Source organism: Dipodomys spectabilis, unplaced genomic scaffold (assembly GCF_019054845.1).
Source record: "Dipodomys spectabilis isolate Male_0828 unplaced genomic scaffold, ASM1905484v1 ptg000054l, whole genome shotgun sequence".
NCBI lineage: Eukaryota > Metazoa > Chordata > Mammalia > Rodentia > Heteromyidae > Dipodomys > Dipodomys spectabilis.
The window spans coordinates 29819040-29839184 of NW_024870731.1; the positions used below are offsets into that span (position 1 = coordinate 29819040).

The 20145-nt window shown below is 42.6% G+C and overlaps 1 protein-coding gene across 4 annotated transcripts in view; it reads right to left on the reverse strand.

Annotated features, from left to right (window-relative positions):
- Positions 1-20145, reverse strand: part of Frmd4b (FERM domain containing 4B) — a 188875-nt gene that overhangs the window by 122892 nt on the left and 45838 nt on the right. Inside the window, exon 1 of one of the 4 annotated variants that reach the window (XM_042679983.1) lies at positions 6556-6641. The exons of the other annotated variants lie outside the window; for them this stretch is intronic. Coding sequence (XP_042535917.1) covers positions 6556-6579 — 24 coding nt within the window. The 5' untranslated portion in view covers positions 6580-6641. Of the gene's footprint in view, positions 1-6555; positions 6642-20145 lie in introns of those variants that run through there. 4 annotated transcript variants of the gene reach the window in all.

Consider the following 20145-nt stretch of genomic DNA (forward strand, 5'->3'; position numbering starts at 1 on the left):
TTTACAGATGATCCCCTCAAGTGGAGGGTGGCTATTTTAATGCTGAACAGAGCAATTACTTTCAGGCCCCACTAGAGTGACCTTACTCTCAAAGCCAAGTATCAAGAGGGCCCCTGCCACGGCTTCCCTCCGGGGTTACTGCTGAAGGGATGGTTCAGGCCCACAGAGGAACAGTATAAATAGTTACAGAAGGGAGGTGACGGGCTTACTCTGAGGTTCTAAACCTCTTCAGGGCCCAGATCAATAATGCGATGCACATTTCTAGCAGGCACCAAGGAGAGTAGGTGCTAGCTTTCCAGTAAACCCCAGGTCTGGCTCCTGGCTATGGTTTGAATGTGCTCCTTCCGTTTTCCAGTTATTGTCCTTGTGGTAGATGAAGAGGTGGCATCTGTAAGAGGTGAGCAGTCATGAGGACTGGTCCTCCTCACTGGATGCCCTTCTGCCCTCTGCCACACGAGGAGGTGAGGATGCACGGAGCTCTCTGTCCTGTCTTCTGCTTGCCACCTTGACCTTGGGCTTCTCAGCCTCTAGAACCATGAGAAATGTACCACTGTTCTTTATAAGTTACCCAACTTCAAAGCTGAGCACTGGTGGCTCATGCCTGTAATCCTAGCTACTCTGAAGGCTAAGCTCTGAGGATCGCGGTTTGAAGCCAACTCTGGAAGGAAAGTCCATGAGACTCTTATCTCCAATTAACCACCAGAAAACTGGAAGCTGCACTGTGGCTCAAAGTGGCAGAGGGCTAGTTTTGAGCCAAAGTGGGGCAGGGGAGTTCAGGCACAATGCCCAGGCTCCAAGTTCAAGACCCACAACTGACAAAAAAATTTAAATGATCCAATTTCAGGAATTCTGTTGTACCAGTACAAAAGGAATTAAGAGAGGTGTTACATAGAAATCAAGCCATTACTCACTGTTTTCTGGAAGACACATAGAGTTTACTTAAGATTAATTTAATTTTTTTGTTGGTCATGGGGTTTGAATGGAGGGCTGGGGCTCTGTCCCGGAGCTTTCCTGCTTACTCTCCCAACTTTGAGCTACAACTCCACTTCCGGTTTTCTAGTAGTTAATGGTAGATAAGAGTCTGATGCACTTTCCTGCCTGGGCTGGTTTTGAACCTAGAGCCTCAGATCTCAGCCTCCTGAGTATCAAGGATTGCAGGCATGAACCACAGGCACCCAGTTCAAGACAAAATTTTTGGCCAGGTGTTGTGGTTCATGACTGTAATTCCAGCCTATGTAGGAAGCACTGGTAGGTGGATTACAGTATGAATTTGGCCCAGGCAAAAACATCTTACCTATAAAATAAAGGAAAGCAAAAAGGGCTGGGGACATAACCCAAATGGTAGAACCAGCAAGCTCCTGGTAAGTGTGAGGCCCTGAGTTTAAACTCCAGTACCATGAGAGAAAGAAAAAAGAAGAAAGACAGAGAAAGCAAGAGAAAGGAAAGGAAAGGAAAAGAAGGGAAGGAAGAGAAAGGAACATGAAGAAAGAAAGAAAAAAATAAAGAACCGAAGAAAGAAAGAACAAGAAAGAAAGAGAAGGAAGAGAAGGGAGAAAGAGAAAGAAAGAAAAGAAAAAAGAAAGGGAAGAGCAAACGAGTCTTTTTTTTTTTGCCTGACCTGGGGCTTGAACTCAGGGTCTGGGCACTGTCTCTTCTGAGTTCTTTTTTTGCTCAAGGCTAGCACTCTACTACCTGAGCCACAGTGCCAACTTCAGGTTTTTTTTTTTTTTCTGTTTATGTGGAACTGAGAAATCAAACCCAGGGCTTCATGCATGCTAGGGAAGCACTCTACCACTAAGCCACCTTCCCAGCCCCAAACTTCAGTTCTTAAGCTAGAGTTCTCTCTCGTCTACGAAGGAGATTAGCAGTTTGCTATGCCCTGTTGTCTCCTGAAACATAAAGAAAACATGCAGGTGGGACTCATTCCCTGAAGGCCTTCTATAACCTTCATCAAATTTCTATTGGGCTCATGTTATTCAAAGGGCTCAGAACAGGTCCTTACTGTTGAATCCTGACTCAAGCCAGGATTGAAGACTGTAAAGGACACACAGCCATCACTGGCCCAGGGAATACAGACAGGTGTTTGCAGGTCAAACATCTCATATGTCCCAACTACAAAAGGCTGATGGATGGCCTGACCTCTAGGATTAGAGAACACAGGCCTGCAGGGCGTCAATTGGTCCCTATTTATGTTCTGTGGACAGTACATGGCCTGAAAACAAATCACGTGTTCATTAGACGCTCAGTTTCAGGATAGTATATAAATGTTTTCATGACATCACTGTCTTCATCTGCTATATTCTCTGTATGTATATGAATATTTGCATATACATATAAATATGTAGTTAAGTAATAGGAAATACCTCATATTAGGTACATCTTTAGTGCCAGATGGTATTTTTAATTACTCCCATCAGAAGCTTCCAGGGATCTCTGGCTTTATAAGTTGCAAAAGGAGGATTTACATGCAACAATGTCCATCAACACCTACTCTCAACACTTCCTTTCTGTTTCCTGTGGACATCTACTATCAAAACCAGAATGTTTACCAATGGACTCCCAAAATGCAACCGCTCACTCTCTGTCTGAGGTGACAAGATTTAATCTCTACCTAGATAGATCTGATTCTTACAGTGGTTATGGCCAAAGTCAGTGTAATCTTTTGCAAAATGGTATCGATGAAATTCTACCATACACAACCATGTTTTGTTAACAGTTTTCAGTTCCTGAGTGTGAGTGGGAAAGGAATTAAGAGTAAGCCTGTAAGAGCTACTGCCAAAGTCTGGGGAGTGACTCTTTGGACTTGCTAACAGGCAGTGTGGCCTCCTAAACTTTGGGGCTGTGTCTCATTCAACTCTGTGAGCCCAGCCTGACACACTGTGGTGCAGAGCTTGTCCAGGAAACATGGGCACTTCTTGTTTGAGACAGTCCTGTTTTGTGGTTCAGGCTTGCCCCAGATTCTGTGCTCAAATAATCCCCCTACCTCAGTCACTTGAGCTCTACTTCCAGATTTTTGGTGGTTAGGAGTCTCACAGATTTTCCTGCCAAGGCTGGCTTTGAACTGTAATCCTCAGATCTCAGACTCCTGAAGAGCTAGGATTGGAGGCATGAGCTACTGGCTCCCAGCCTTGTCTTGACAAAGAATCGGGAATTGAAAGTGAACCATTATGAGTCATATCCCCTGCTCATACCCTGATTCCTTTCTAGAGGACATCTCAGCATCTGGTTGCAGTGAGTGGTCCTAGCCATTTCTCCATCCCCAGCACTGCCTGACTCAGCCTGCTCCTATCCCACACTGCATCATTAGTGCTAAGATATCTGGGCCCAATGGACCTCATCCTTTCTAAGTGGAAAGGAAGGAAATAAGAGAGAAGGACAAAGAGGGAGAGACACCGATAGAGGTAACACAGAGACCGAGGAAGCTGCAATTTAGAGGGTTACCAGCATTTCTAAGCTAAAAATGAAACAGTGCTGGTGTAACCTCTACATCCATTGGTAAGATTGGTAAGAGCCTGAGTAGGAAAATAGAGCACCCCATCTGTGGTATGTGGTAGTGCCACCCAGCTCTCTTTCTTGTGTGCTGTACTCTACCACCATTCACAAGATAAAGGTCCCCCAGGAGGACAGCTTCTGGACCATTCCCACTACCCATAGGAATGCCTGTATCCAAATTTTCTGCCTTGGTCTGTTTTCTATTGCTATAATGGCATATCTGAGATGGGGCCATTGATAAAGAAGTTTCTTTGGCATGCTGCTTTGGAGGCGAAAGTCCACATGGGCAAAGACTTTGTGCTGCTTCTGCTTCTTCATAGAGGAAAAGCAGAGGGGAAAGTGGGTACCAGTGAAATGAAGAGAGAGAAGGGAGTGACCTTGCTGTTAACAGCCTGTTCTCAAGGGTAAGTACTGCAGACCATCTCTCCTAGCAACATCAGCATCCCTGGAAGACCCTCACCTCCCCACACCTCCATTTTAGGAAGCATAACCCTAATAAATGAATGTTGGGGGTGGGGCATGACTTCTCATGGAGAAGATGGTTTAAAAAAGTAAAGTCTTAAAAGAACAAGTATAAATGCTGCTGGCTTATTCATTTTAACATACAAAAGCAAATTAAAAGGAAATAAATTAACAAGATACGAAAGAAGTATCTACACATTTTGGAGCCCTGTCTACAAGGTCTTCCTTTAATGAAGAAATAACAACAACAACAAATTACACATATTCCCTGAAAGAAACAGGGAACATGTCTAATTCCTTCCTTTTCTAAGTTTGCTGTTATTGGAAAGATAAACTGTTTGACTAACGTCACTGGATTACATTAACAAATATTAATGTAGAGTTCATCTACAAATCAGCTTTGCCCTTTTAGTGAAAGGTAAAGCTTTTCACTGTATAGAGATGCTTTATTTTAAAAATTATGTTGTTTTTCCAGCACAAAATGAGAAGAAAATCTTAACGTGAGCTTCACACAATACTATCTCAAGGATGAATCAAAGTCTTGCATTTTATTGATATCTTGAGACAGGCCTCTGTTGACAGGTATTCACATTTTTCAGGTGCCCATGATAAACTCAAAGCAAGGAGAAATGGTTTTGGTGCTTTATTTTTTATCTAGTACCACAACTTGTGACTGAAGATAAGACCAGAGGCTTTTTATGCTTGGGGTCTTTTGTACAACTGCCCACTACTTTCTGCCAGCAGTTGGAATCAATGGTAATTAGCAGTGGACCCTTATCTGAACACAGTTCCCATGTTTCTATCATAAGATGCAGGCTCCTATGCCATGTACTCAGTGCATTAAATGCAGAGGTGCAGGGAATTAGGGAGAGGGATCAAAGTAGGACTCGCACAGAACTGGGACTCAGGTGTTGGATTCTAGGCTATGCTCTGCAGGGAGTGGAAAATCCCTCTACCTCTCTGGCTTTTAATCCTTTTGGTAATAGAATTTGGAGGCAAGACAAAATGACTTACAAGCTTTATTCTAGCCTGAATATTTCCTGGCATAAGTGCCTCTATCTGGCAATTCTACTCTACCAGTGATATCTTCCCCCAACCTCTAATTCCAGCCATGTCTGGGCACTCTGAGGAGAGAGACACACACAGCTGTCTGCACAACCTCTCTCCATTCTGTATGCCAACAGTTGGGACCAAGTTCACTGCAACACATGGAGTGCGATCTAGAGTAGAAGCTGGCAAGTCTGAGAATATTTTGGGCCCTTTGGAAAGGACTGTATAACAAGTTGTCTTACTATAAGGAGACTGAATCATTTCTGAGTCCCTGGGTCAGAGTCATTCCTGCTTTAAGAGTCTCAGTCACAGGAGTGCATTATGGGAAAGACCCTAATCCTACTCACACCTGCCAGCATTAGATACTTGAGGTAAGACTGACCTAGACATAAGCGGTTCATTTCTAAGGCTACATGTTTGTGTAACTACAGCGGTGGGTTCTGTCCCAGTGTCCACTGAAATGCATATTTATTTCCTTGACCATCTGTTTTCTCCCAACCCACTTCCTCACAGACTTCCTTCAATCCCCAAGAGTTCTGCATCCACTCAATGAGTCAATTTCCTTTATTTCCTGAAGTTGACACAGATTTCTTTCCCTTCCCCCTTTGCCAGCATCTACTGATCAGTGAATTAAAATGGACACACAGCAAGGGACTTAATGAGGTTACCATAACCATATTACAAAGGAGGAGCGAGCAAAAAGCTTCCCTTTAATAAGGATGTAGGACTTCCTCGGGCCAATCATAGAAGTTTTATTCATTCATTGGGAGCTATTTCCCAAAAATGGTATTTCCGAGTCTCTACCTCAAGGGCTACTGAATTCTCCTCACGGAGACTTCACCATGAGCTAGAGCAGCAGCCAGACCTCAGTCTTGCTGATTTCCTAAAGCAAAACAGAGCTGCATATCACAGGATCCCTTCTGAAAGGCCACTAATGAGTCCTGGGACACCAGGCTCTTGCTGCCAAGTACCCACAAAAATGGAGGAGGCTTCCTTGCCTTCATAGTCTGCTGATATGATTAAGAAGTACAAATCTAAAAGCAATTAAAAAATGTTTGCTACTTACTGACAGCCTTCTCAGTTTCCTTTCTACATTGGTAAAAGAGCTTGAGTCTTCGCAATCAAAAAATAATTAAGAAAGAAATCACAGAGGGGAAAAAAGGTAGGTATAGAGGGGTGGTAAATGAAATTATATACTTGAACAGAAACCACCAAAGTTCTAAAGTAAATCAACAAACCAGCCTTTTAATACCTTCCAAAGAGCAAATCTAGCACTTTGGACAATAACAGGAAACCCCACTTTGAGAGAAGGGTATTCAGGATGAGCCCCGTTTGGGCACCCACCTGGAGTTTATCCGACTCTGTTTTGGAAAGACTGAAAATACATATTTCTTGCCACTTCCTTGTTGGAAATATGGCTTCTGAAATAGTAGACTGAGTTTAGTCCATCCCAGTTTCATGTTAAAATCTGTCCTAGATTTTGCTAAGAGATGCCAGCAAAAGCTCCAACAGTCCTTGTAATAGAAGATGAAAAAGAGAAGTTACTCTTACCTCCAATCCATGATCGCAGCTCATTTAAAGGGACAGGAGAGAGACTGTGCGGGACAAAGGACACACGTAGTAAGCACTGTGGCATGTGTGTGCTGTGCCCGCGTTTCCCAACGCCAAGCTGGTGGAAGTTGGGACCTAAACCCCCTGACGCCTTCCGCTGCCATATAATCTCAAGGAAATGACCTTACTGTTTGTTGCTCTGATTAGAAACAAAAGCTTTTCTACATGAGTCAGGGACCCAATGTGAGGACAGGGGAAGGGAAGGGAAGGGGGGCGGGAAGAAAAGCACCTAAAAATGTATTTCTTTTGGTCACCTCAAACTCTTTCTTCATTACCCATTTAAATGCATGATGAAATTGCTGTTTTCTCAACTTTATCAATGAACGCGTGATAGCAGTAGGGTAATTATTCACAGATGGGCACCGACCTGTACCAATTCTAACTCCAATGCTGGTGCTTCGTTCAGGGCGTACTCTGGATAAGGGTGGGAACTTAGTGCATGGAAATACACGTAATATTGAACTCAGCTTTGCGCCTCGCAGACATTTCCTGTCACCAGCTTTTCCACTCAGCAACAAGGTCTGAATCCCATGGGACCACCTTAGGAATAAGAGTTAGCACCGATAATGCCAGACACAACAGAACATCGTGACAGGATGGCTGGAGGCAGAGAGGATTGATTTCATCATTTGCATTTCACAAAATCATTTACTACTGGAATTATTCCAAGGGTTGGACATTATACAAATATATTATACTTTGAGGCATGAAAGTAGAAAGAAAAATAGAATTCAGGAGAAACAATACATTCACTTGTGTGTGTTTGTTTTTGCTAGGCAAGCATTCTATCACATGAGCACACCTCTAGTCCCTTTTACTTTTAGAGTAGTTAAGTGAGCTAGGCTTCTCTTGTTTGAAATTAAGAGCCTCCTGGGATTTTGCACAAGGTTATAGGTACAGGTTAAAAAAAAAGCACGAGTTCTAGATTAAGTGAAATATAGTGTCCTGTAGCTTGTGGTCTTTAGAAAAGTTACTTGATCTGAGAATTCATTTTCTCCTGTGACATGAAGACAAAAATCCCTATTAAGTGAGATACTGAATACAAACACAGAGCATTTGGTTGCACGTAAATATCTAGTATCTAAAGATCCCCCAAACTTATCCCCCAGAAATGAGGCTGTGGCTTTATCTTCCTTTCAAAGAACTAAACTACTCAAAACTACAACCTAATGTCTTGCTCAACCTAATGCTTGAGCAAGTGTTCTGGTAGGACGAGTTGAAATTCCCTTAGAGGCTAAGCACTGGTGGTTTACTCCTGAAATTCAAACTACTCAGAAGACTGAGATCTGGGAGAATCATGGTTCAAAGCCAGCCTGGGCAGGAACTTTGTGAGACTCTTATCTCCAATTAACCAGCAAAAAGCCAGATGTGGAACTACCTCTATACTCTGTAAAGAGAGCTCAGGATGTTAAACAGAGGTAGAACCTCGCCTGCCATACGCAGGAGCAGAAGAACAGAGGCAAAGCCAGCCCCACCCAACATGAGCCTGCTGCGCTTCCAGACAAGTGGTCAGACACAGGGAAGAAATTAACCTGGCATCCAGGAATGGAGACAGGAAGTCCTGTCTGAGGAAATCGGTGTCAGTCCATTTTCTGTGGCTATCACAAAATACCTGAGGTGGGCACATCCCAGCTAAACAGGTTTCCAGCTGACCAATTCCCCTTCTTTCCCCCACCCCAGTTACAGGAATCAGGGAGGAAATATCTTTGTTCTTGGGACTTACAGTGAGAAAGTAGCTGGAATGAGAGTCCAGTGCTACTAGGAAGGCTGGAGACAGACGGGCTCTAATGACAATGTCTGAATTATGGATTCCACAGGATCCAAAGTTGTTCTCTGAACTTTTCAGTCTATAATTTTCATAGAATTGCTTTAACTTAGTTTTGGCTTAATTTTTTTTTTCTTGCAGATGAAAAGATGCCTTCCAATCTTCCAGCTGGTGAGAGAAAGGACAACTGGAATCCTGTAGACCCTTAATTAACCCTGACTCACATGCTTCAAGATATGTGGGCTTAAAACACAGGGGACTTGATGAGGCTCCAGGTGACAAGACAGAGTGTGATGTTGGAGAATGGATTATTATTATTATGGATTATTATTATTATTATGATGCCAGTCCTGGGGCTTGAACTCAGGGCCTGGGCACTGTCCCTGAGGTTCTTTTGCTCAAGGCTAGTATTTTACCACTTGAGCCACAGTGCCACTTCCAGCTTCTTCTATTTATGTGGTACTAAGGAATCGAACTCAGGGCTTCATGCATGCTAGGCAAGCACGCTACCACTAAACCACATTCCCCACTGGAAAGGATTATTTTTGACGTGCTAGGGTAACAGGCAGGAGTGGGGAAGACAGTAGATTCCACAGGGTGGTCCTAGAGCTCTCATGCTCAAAGGCCTGATCAAGAACAGCGGCACTACCCGCTCTACCCAACTTGAATCCACTGTTCTTCCAGACAGCGCCTGGCAAGGTAGTCAGGCACGGGGAATTCCTGGGATCCAGGAATGTGGACCTAGGGAATCCTACATAAAGAAATCTGTCTTGGTCTGGTTTCTGTGTCGATTGCTAAATATCAGGGACAGTAATCGATAAAGAATAGACTTCTGTTTACATTTTGATTCTGGAGGTGGAGCAGTCCAAGTGTAGAACACAGACTTCTTGGAAGTTTGCTTGCAATCACATAGCTGATAGATGAAATCACATGGACAAGAGATACCAAGTATGCCAACATGGATCTTTTGTTCTTTTTAATGTTATTATGAGGTCTCTCCTTGCATGGTCTCATTTACTCCTAACAACCCCCTAAACATCCAACCTCCAAATACCAGTAACATGGCGCTTCCAGGATTACGTTTCCTATGCATAAGCTCTGGAGAAAAACCCTTTAAATACTACAGTCTAACTGAAATGGCAATGGCATCCAAGAATGGGTTCAGATGGAAAGAGGGTATTCTGGCAACGGACTATAAAATACAAATCCTGACACAGTGGGCAATCACCTACTTGGGGGAGTTTGGCCATGTGTGGTGGCAGCTTACGGGGGCTTACCAATTTAGGGAAAAATATGTGGATGCATGGCCCCGACTTTTAAAGGAATATAGAGGCTTAGAAACTTTTACAAGAAGCTTTGCATGTCTCACAAAACAATCGCTTTTGTCCCACAGCACTCCACATGCTGAGCGGATGCCAGAGACATCATCAAATCCAATTCAGGCAATGCCCTGCGGTTTCCCCCCAAGCAGTGGCTTAACTTAGCACTGAACCATGCGTCTGAACTAAGAGGACAAACTGGAAGATGGGCTGTAGACACACACACACACACACACACGCACACGCACACGCACACGCACACACACACACACACACACACACACGGAATATTTCCTTCCCAACTTCTCATCCTTCTGTTATCAGCCTGTAGAGCCAATTGACAGTTTAATTCCAGTATTCATTGAGTACTAACTTCTGCAGCAACTCTGCAGGGAAGTGGGAGTTCTGTTCCACATCCCATATATAGCCTGGGCCTTGTGCTTTCCCCCAGGAGAGCAGTGGTCACTCCTGCTATTACCTCCTCCTCTACTTTGCTGCCTGCAGCCCTCTCCCACACATGCTGGTTTCTGGTCTTCATCTCCTACCATGCCTGTACATCAAAGCTCTATGAATAGCTGCTGTTTGATTTTTCCCCTACAACTTGCCTTCATTCTAACCACTGTTGCTTTAGGTGTCCATTAGTGCTGGCATCATGGCTGTGTGAGTTTTCGGTCCCACAGAGTAGTTCTTTAAATATTTATTTACTTATTATTAGCTTATTTACTTATTTATTTATTGCCAGTACGAGGGTTTAAACTCAGGGCCTGGGTGCTGCCCTTTAGCTTTTTTGCTCAAAGTTAGCACTCTACCCATTGGGCCACACCTTCACTTCCAGCTTTTTGCCGGTTAATGGGAGAGAAGAGTTTCCCAGACTTGCCTGCCCAGGCTGGCTCTGGACTGTAATGTTTAGACCTCAAACTCTTGAGTAGCTAGGATTATAGGCAGAAGCGACCAGTGAGCTCTTCATAATCGTTTCAAACAAGGAGCCCCACATTTTCCTTTAGCATGGGGTCCTGTGAATGAGGTGCTTGGCACTGCATGGTATTGTGCTAGGCAGTGCTGGGTTCACAGTGGTGGGCAGGAGAGAAACTCAGAGGGGGCCAAGAAAGTATAAAAAGTATATAAATAAATAAGTAACACACCAGATACTTGTAGAGGAGAGTTGCCCTATGAAACCAATGGAGAAGTGGTCATGATACAAGGGCCCAAGATGGGAAGGGGGTTGGTAGTGAGATGCAGGGCTGAGGTCATTCGAGCTAGATGAAGGTGGCCAGCCAGGGCTGAGCTCAGGGCTGTGTTTTGCTTTGTTCAGTGTATACTTGGGGCACCTGGAAAGCTTCAGCGTCTCTTGGAATGAATAGGACTTCTGTTTAAAAAGGGAAATCACCCAATCCAGAAAATTAATTCATCCTTTACTAGGAACTGGGACTCCATGATAAGCGACACTCAAAGTTTATTTCAGGTCTCCTCGCCGCTGCATGGCTCAGCAGTCCCTTCCAGGGGACATGGTGTCCAGGACAAACAGCCCACGGAAAAGCCCATTACTCATGGCCCCTCCAGGCCGAAGAAGAGGGAGGTTCCTTGTGCAGGGTGGATTCTCTTACTTTCTTAAATGCAAATGGAAACAGCAAAATGAAAGGGGAGAGGGGCAGAGTAGGGGTGGGGTTCCTTTCTGTCTGGGCCACAGGATCAGATCCTGGCTTTTCACTCAGCTTCTTGGGTGATGTTTTGATACAAACTGCAGAATCTAATCTCTTTCCTGTGTTTGGAAAAATAAATATCATTTTATTTGGGGGCGGGGAGGTGTTGCCAGTCTTGGGGCTTGAACTCAGGGCCTAAATGCTATCCCTGCGATTTTTTTAGTGCTCTACCAGACCTTCCTGCCCAGGCTGACTTTGAACCATGTTCCCCAGATCTCAGGCTCTTTAGTAGCTAGGGTAACAGGTGTGAGTCACTGGCACCCGGCTGAAGTTCATTTTTGAAGTTCATCTTACACACAAGACACTGGGGCTCAAAGAAGTTTGGTTGTTGTGTCAGGGCAGGGTTAGAAGAATAGAATTTGAACTCAGAACGCAGTCTGTCTTTCAGACAGAGCCTTTGTATTTGGTTGCTGGGGATAGCGTGAAACGCACCCAAGGGTTAACACTCAGACATGCTGTCAGATTTCCTTCCTGTCTCTGTACAATCTGTTGGTTGTTTCATTTTCCTCTGTTTCTTTTTGCATTTTGTTAAAAACAAAGTGAAACCTTCCATGAAGGAAAATTTCCACTACAAAGGAAAAGACAGAGTGGTGTCAGGAACACGAGGTTATCTTCACCTTGTTAACCCTGGGCCGCCTACAGTCCCTCTACTTTCTTCCTCTGGGAGCTGTTTTGAAGAAAAACTAAGGCTTCAGGTAATCTGTAAAAATGTTTCAATCTAAATCAAGAACTCTTTTGACAAACATAACTCTAAACACCTTTAAAAAATCTTCAAGTCTTCAAATATCTAGAGTTCAGCTTTTCCAACAGATTGATGTCTCTTTGTACATCCACACACACACACACACACACACACACACACACAGTTGTAGGGCTTGAGCTCAGGACCTGGATGCTATCCCTGAGCTTTTCTTACTCAAGGTTAGAGCTCTACCACTTTGAGCCACAGCTCCACTTTTGGTTCTCTGGTAGTTAATTGGTGATAAGAGTCTCACAGATTCTCCTGCCCAGGGTTGGCTTATACTGTGATCCTTAGATCTCATCCTCCTGAGTAGCTAGGATTACAGACTAGAGCTACCAGCACCTAGCTATTTATTTATTGTGAGATGGGTCTTGTTATATACCCAAGGCTGGCTTCAAACTTGAGATCCTTTTGTTCTTCTGCCTTCTGAGTGCTGGAGTTACAGATGTGTGCCATCATGCCCCGCCGCTTTTCTTTTTCAAGTGTGTTGGAACCAAGATCCAAAATAAGCCCTTGTTTTGAAACTGGCTTATATTTCTCTTAGATCTCTGCTGATCTGTAGATTCTCTGTAAGGGAGCAAACATAGCCAGTACCAGGTCACACACTGTCCAGACCACCGCTGCTGCTGTGCTGATGATTCTGGCCCAGTCCTTCCTTCTGGCTCAGGCTACAGCCAGGAGCACGCTACCATTGCTTCTCAGTGGGCAGAAGAGGGGAAGTGGCCTTCTGGCAGCTGGGATAGGAAGCACTCACTGAGAGCCTCCTTTCCACCATTTGCTTCCTGGACACCTCCAGAAGAGAGGCCAGATACTAGCAGGATGCCCATAGTGCATGCTGGTAAGGGGCAGTGACAAAATTCCTCTTTGGGAGAAACTTCCTGCAGCAATTCTGGTTGCCCTCTGAGTTCATGAGTCCTGGTTAAAGTCCATCTACAATCTGGTGAACAGTCCAATCTCTCCTTCCCCACAGGGCATGAGCGGTGAAGGATCTTGACAAGCAGGAGCTCAATAGCTTCCATCACCTACCAGTGATTTGATCTGCTGCCCTACAAGCCAGACAAATCATGGCCCGTGGTCACCGATGGCTAGGAAATCTTGCGGGGACCATTCAGCTCTGGTGAATTATATTGAAGTTAGTAACTACGGAGTTAGAATGCCTCCTAAACTCAAAGACCTCAGATATGATGAAGGGAAAGAAAAAATACACAATGCCCTGTTTTCTTCCCATTCTAGGAGTTCTCTTTTGGTAAAAGATACAAATAAACAAAGGCCCTGGTGCTACTCTTCCAGTTCATCTAAATGAAGTGTGGAGCATTTATAAAGGGATGTAACACAGCAGCCAATACACACTAAGTAATAAACGGGGGAGCTATAGTATAAGCCAAACAGTCCACAGACTAAATGAAATCTCTCTTCCCTACGATGTCCAAAGTTTAAGGTTTTGCTGCATGCTGCCGAAGCAACGTGTCATTCTGACACCTGGATTTCAATCAGTGCTCAACGTCAACCCATTAATGAGCCAAGGAAATTCTGTATCACTCGGAGATGACACACATTTTCAAAGAACTACCATTCTCTCTCCGGTCTGGCTTTGAAAACATTCATAAACCAATCCCTACACCATGATCAAAGGCAAGAATGAGTCCAGAACTCCGAGCATCACAACCCTGAGGAAGATGTGGAAGTGAGAGAATTCTCCTAGAAAATGAAGTAAAATGAAAACGGATAGGAAAACTCCAGTTCTGGATAGTAGATGAGCAGAAATCAAAAGCTGTTGGCTAGGCATTAAAAAAAAAAAGGAGGATCCTGGGGGAGGTGGAGGAGGGAAGGGTGGTAGGGGAAAAACAAAGGAGGGGGTAACAATGCTCGACAAGAAATGTACTCATTACCTTACTGATGTAAGTTACAGTTACTGATGTAACTGTCATCACTCTGTACCACATCTTTACAAGAAAATAAAATTTAAAAAAGGATTCTGGTGCATGCAGTGTCAATATATAGTGGCACAAACTCTTTGGAAAACCAAAACCCTTCTAAATTCCAACAACGTAACTTTAAGATATTTATCTTATACATATTTGTCTTATGCTGAAGGATGCTTAACTACCCTTCTAGAGGGGGATGATGGAATTAATTATGGTGAGTGATACATGTGAACCCCCGAACTACTGAATAAGCAACATTTATGAAAACATCGCCAGGTAAGTTGGTACACAAGACAAAGTAGTAAATAGATAAGAACATTTCAGGATAGAAAGTATGTATAAAATGATCCTTCCTCTGTAAAAATGTATATATTATCATACATGGGTCACTATTTGTTTAGAAAACATCCGATGAGTGTTAGCCACTGCTAAAAGGCCAGCCTGGGCTCCACAGAAAGACTATAACTCCAAACAAACAAACTAAACCCAACTCTGGGCCCAAATATAACCTTTTGCTCAACAGCAATCCTACCAATAAGAACTAGTAATCACAAAGTTTACAGACTGAGATAATGACAATTTGCCTTGTGAAGCTTAAAAGGTGTTTTTGACTTTAAGTATTACTATCCTACACTACTGGGAAATTTGTGAAATGTATGTAATCACTTAATCTAAATAAAAATTATATATATAAATATAATAAAAAGAACTAGTGATAACTATTAATGGGCAGATGAAGTGAAGCCTTGGAGGTGGAATTCCCACTGTACAAGACGCAGGTGAAATCACACATGCCTTTGTTGTTGAAAAAGAGCACTCTCCAGCCTAGATCAAAGGTTTTGATGAGAGAGTTTCACAAAATTAAAGTGGGAGCTGGAGGCGTGTCTCAAGGCTGAGATGGACTCCCTTGCCCTGGATGGAGCAGATAAAGGTGACTGAGCATTGCTTCACTCTGAGGAACTGGATCACAGACTTTCTCCTTGACAGTTCCTCCAGGGATGGTGTTCACAGTTTGGGTCCGCCAGGTTGGTGGAACTACAGGAGAGCTGTCACCTAACCACTGCTCAGTCCTCTGCTCTTCTATTTTCTCCTTTTTAACCAAGGCAAAATCCTTCAGCAAATTTTTGTTGGCTAAAGTGCATCAAAACCAACGGCAATTCTTTAAAGAATAAACCTACTGTTGGTAAGCCAACTAATTAAGAGCCATAGCATAAAGTTCGAAGTGCTTTTTCTGGGGGAAGAGGTTGAACTCTGGGAGTTGAGCTTGCAAAGCAGATATTCTCCACTTGAGCCACATCCCCAGACTGTCCTGGGTTTTTTTTTTTTTTTGTTAATATGTTTTCCAGGTTGAGTTTTAGACTCTGATCTTCCTCTCTCTGCCCCTTGTGTAGCTGGATTACAGGCGTGGACCACCACTCCTGACTTAGTTTTTGAAACAGGGTCTCACTAACGTTTTGGTTAGTGAGATTAAGGCATGGGACTAAAAGTATGTGCCACTGTGCCAGGTTAAAAAATGGTTTTGAAGAAGGGATGGGGTAGAAAGCAAAAGCTGTATTTGATTTGTAGTTTTACTTTCTGGGAAAACACCATAAACATCATCTCATATGTGTGTGTATGTATATATGAATATATATACATATACACATAAACATATGCACAATCATCATCATATTTACACATATACACATACATCATATAGCTACACATCTATGGACACATATTTCATATATGTATATATTATGCACATAAATTATTTATATGTTTAATGTGGATCATGTTGATCACAGAAAAAAATACCAAGAAAGTAATCTAGGAAAATAGAAAAAGGGGAAAAAAAAACAAATTAAATGTGACTTCCTTAAAACACATACTATGTAAAGCAAGGCAAGGCAAAGCTTTTGCTATATTTGTAACCTAATGGAAAGTATGAGCCTGAAGAGAGGCAACTGGGAAGGAATACAGGGCACTCACTGTTCAGACTCCAGCACCCGCTTCTCAAAGATACTTTTTTTTAAAATGGAATTGGCTTCTGAATTTTATTAAGAGGAAAAACATATTCACTAAGACAATTCAAAGAAGCTAATAGCAAAATCATATAAGGCTCTGCTGAAACTGTATCTGGCATTAGTAGCTAGAAAGTTTAACATATACAAGAAGTTTAACATATAAGAAAGTGTTTCCTGTGAAAACTTGCATTAGCTTGTTTATGAAAAGTACACGTAAAGGCTGGGAATGTGGCTTAGTGGTAGAGTGCTTATTTAGCATGCAGGAAGCCTCGGGTTTGATTTCTAAGTACCACATATGCAGAAAAAGCCAGAGGAGCTGGTGTTGCTCAAGTGCTAAAGTGCTTGCTAGCCATGAGCAAAAGAAGCTCAGGGACAGTGCTCAGGCCCTGAGTTCAAGCACCAGGACTGGTTAAAAAAGAAAGGAAGAAGAGAAAAGTACATGTAGAGCTGAGGATGTGACTCAGTGGTAGAGTGCTTGCTTAGCATGCTCTAGGCCTGGGTTCTATCCCCTAGAATACATAATAAAGTGATATATGAACTGTGAAATCTCAACAGTAGTCTAGTGAAATAAAATAATCAAAAGAAAAACAACTTCACATAAAAAGTACATGTCCTTTCTCTCTGGGGGAATACATAAGCATAACATTTTGTTCTAGAGTGTATAATTCTGTCATTATTTGAGGTTGATAATTAAACACAGTAACTTCAAGGGTCAAGCTCGCTTTATACTGTCTGTGCTTGCAGAATTTCAAAGAGCTTCGATGAAGCCAAAGAATTGGGAAAATTAATTAAACACTAATCAAGACCAGAAGAAAAGAGGTTTTGTTTTTGTTTGTTTGTAAAAATTTCAAGCAAATCAAATCAAGAGAGTCCTGCAACTTTGGGAGATAGGAATGGCTTGAGACAGGGTTTGAGTGATAAGCAATGTCCATCAAGTTTGAAAAAAAAAATGCCAAGCAAAGAAAGCAATGTCTGTCAGGACTGGTCAGGAAAAACAGAGCACTTCCAGAGCTTAACCACAGGGCCAGGTCAGGAAAGACTGATCACTTGACATTAAGAGCCCCTAAGACCAGCAGAACCTGCCAAGTGTCTTGCCCTGGCCTGGGCTTGGTAGGTTCTAAAGCTGGGGTCTTTGAGTGGGCCTACTTTCCTGAGGACTGGGAGGAGGGAATGGATATTCTGCTCAGCTATGTAACTATTTCCCTCCTGAGAAGTCCAGCACCTTGCTATTTGCAATAATAAAAAAGGATAAACATGCACGCAAATGTAAGTATTTTAATATGCATGACATTTTTCCTGTTTGAGGAAATGCAAATGTTCCCTTTGGACAGTCTCATTAATGCAGCTTCTTCCTCCAGCAAATGCTCAGTGCCTTCCTGTACTGTCTAGACTCTCCAGCCCCCATGTCTCCCACCTGGTTTGCAAAAATAGTTTCCTAACTGCTTTCACCCCTCACATGCATCCACCCCAGACTGACTAGAAAACATCTTACAAAGCGTGTGGACTCATTTGTTTCTTTTTCTTTCTTCTTCTTTTTTTTTTTTTGTCGGTCATGGGGCTTGAACTCTGGGCTTGGGTGCTGTCCCTGTGCTCTTCAGCTCAAGGCGAGAGCTCTACAGCTTGACCCACAGTGCCACTTCTGGTTTTCTAGTTGTTTATTGGAGATAAGAGTCTCACGGACTTTCCTGCCCAGGCTGGCTTTGAACCGTGATCCTCAGATCTCAGCCTCCTGAATAGCTAGGATTATAGGCGTGAGCCACCGGGGCCCGGCTACTCATTTGTTTCTTTAGGCCCCAAGTACGTCTGCAGATGGGCACTGTGCTAGGTCCTGAGAAGGTCACAGCAGTTATCCACCTTCCACTAACAATCTGGCTGGGAGGTACAAATATGCCTATCAACAGAAATATTCATCATATCCACTGGTATTTAGGCTACAGACAACATATTAGGCTAAGAAAGTATGATCATGGATTCACCTGACACTGGGTAGGTAATCAGAGACCTTCAGGAAGAAGGGGAATGCTTTGTGCAGTGCATCCATACACCTATTATCTATTGAAACACCCACCCATCCATGCAACCATCTGGCCATCTATCTACCTATCCATCACCATCCATCCATCCATCCATCCATCCATCCATCCATCCATCCATCCATCCATCTGTCCAACACTGTTTACAGTGTTTTAAGTATCTATTCATGTAACTCTTATAATAATCTTCAGAAAACAAGTCTTTAAGGTAGGTTCTATTATTGTCTATCATTTCACAGTAGAAAAACAAGTGAGCTTTAGAGGACTCAAATGGCAAACCACAACTGAATTAGACTTTGAACTCTTGAAGTGTTGTTTTCTCCAATGTCTCTGGAGTGAATGAGTAAAAAGCTAGCTGATAATACTTGATTTAATAAATAAGCCAGCAAGTTGGTGGTCAGAAGCCAAGCACGGAACGCAGCTAGATCATTGCCTGGATACCAGCATGAACATTTAGGGGTTAATATGTCCACAACTTCCGTGAAATGGAATTTATCATATCATATGGAGAAGCATAAAGATACAGAATATCATCAAAGGAACTTGCTAGAAAAATCTGGCAACTCTCCAATATGTACTGTGGAGACTCTTGCCCAAGGAGATATAGTACTTTACTGCAGTTCTTTGGACACTGAAATTTTACAAATGACCTGCATATCCTTTAATAAGAGATAGCTTTGCCATACAATGAAATACTGGAGTCAATGTAAATTAAGAGATGAATCTCAAAAACTTGTTGAATATTTTTGTATACTGAAGTAAGGCCTAAAAATGGAGCCATACCATAATCTTTTTTTTTTTTTTTTTTTGCCATGATTAATTCTTGCCTGGGTTGGTCTTGAACTATGATCCTCCTATTCTACCTTCTGAGTATGTTGGACTTCAGGTGTGTATTACCACACCTGGCCCATTTTTTCCCTTAAAGTTAATACTATTATTTATGTACTAAGTATAAGTCCTAATATAGAGCATTTGCCTAATAATTAACTTGTGTTAGCCAAGTTCAGACTGGCCAGGTCCAGGAAAGCATAAAGAGAAAATAGCTATTTAAGCAAAGAACTTTACCAAATACAAAATTCAAGAGATGAAAATGATTAGAGTACTAGGAGAAAATGGAATTGTATGATTTTCCATATTTGCTAGCCTTTTTCATAGTTATTCCAAGGATGGCTGTCTATAGTATGTGTGTGTATATGTAACATACACTGCATATATACACACAGTGAACACACAATGTCATATGGATGCTAATTTGATTTTTTCCAAAATGGCTTATTATTTTTTTGCCATCTTTCCACTTTGCAAGTCATATGGTCTTGTTTACAAAATTTAGAACTGCAGATCTTACTCCTCATTTGAATCAAACTTTTTCCGTAACAACCAACTAGGATACCAAAATATAACATTCAGAATAAACCTAAATAGAGGATGAGCAAGGAAGTTATTTTATGCTGCAGCCCCACCAAGAAGAGACGGAATGAGCAAAACAAACGCTCACTCATTTGAACCAGCAGGAAACTCTGCCCTTAACCTGGTGGTTTCCATCTTATGCAACAAAGGTTCAAAAATGCTTTTCAAAGATCCCGAGATTCATCTTGCTGACCCTACATCAAACACGGTTCTTTAAGAAATGTGTTTCTGTCAACATAGGGCATAAAAAATTAAGATGGGTTTGCTTTTCAGTATTTGGTACTTGAGCATCTTAGTTCTTGACTATAAAATTCCAGTCTTTGGTAACCAGAAGTAGAAGATGCATTTTCTCATAGAGCTCTGATTTCACTTATCAGTCATGTCTTTTCTCTTCCACACTGCCTTGCTTCCCTACTAACTTGAAGTTGATTTCATAGCTGCCTAGCCTCTTCAACCAGAGAGTAGGATGCAGCCAGGTAGGTGGCCTCTCTGGGGGTAGTACCATTGTTTCCAGCTGAATTCCACATCATCCAATCAACACTGTGTCACTCCCCCACTTCCTTCCGGCTGTCTGATTTAGTGCTGGCTTTGGTCCAGCACCGGCCTGGTGCTGGCTGGCTTTTGTAGAAG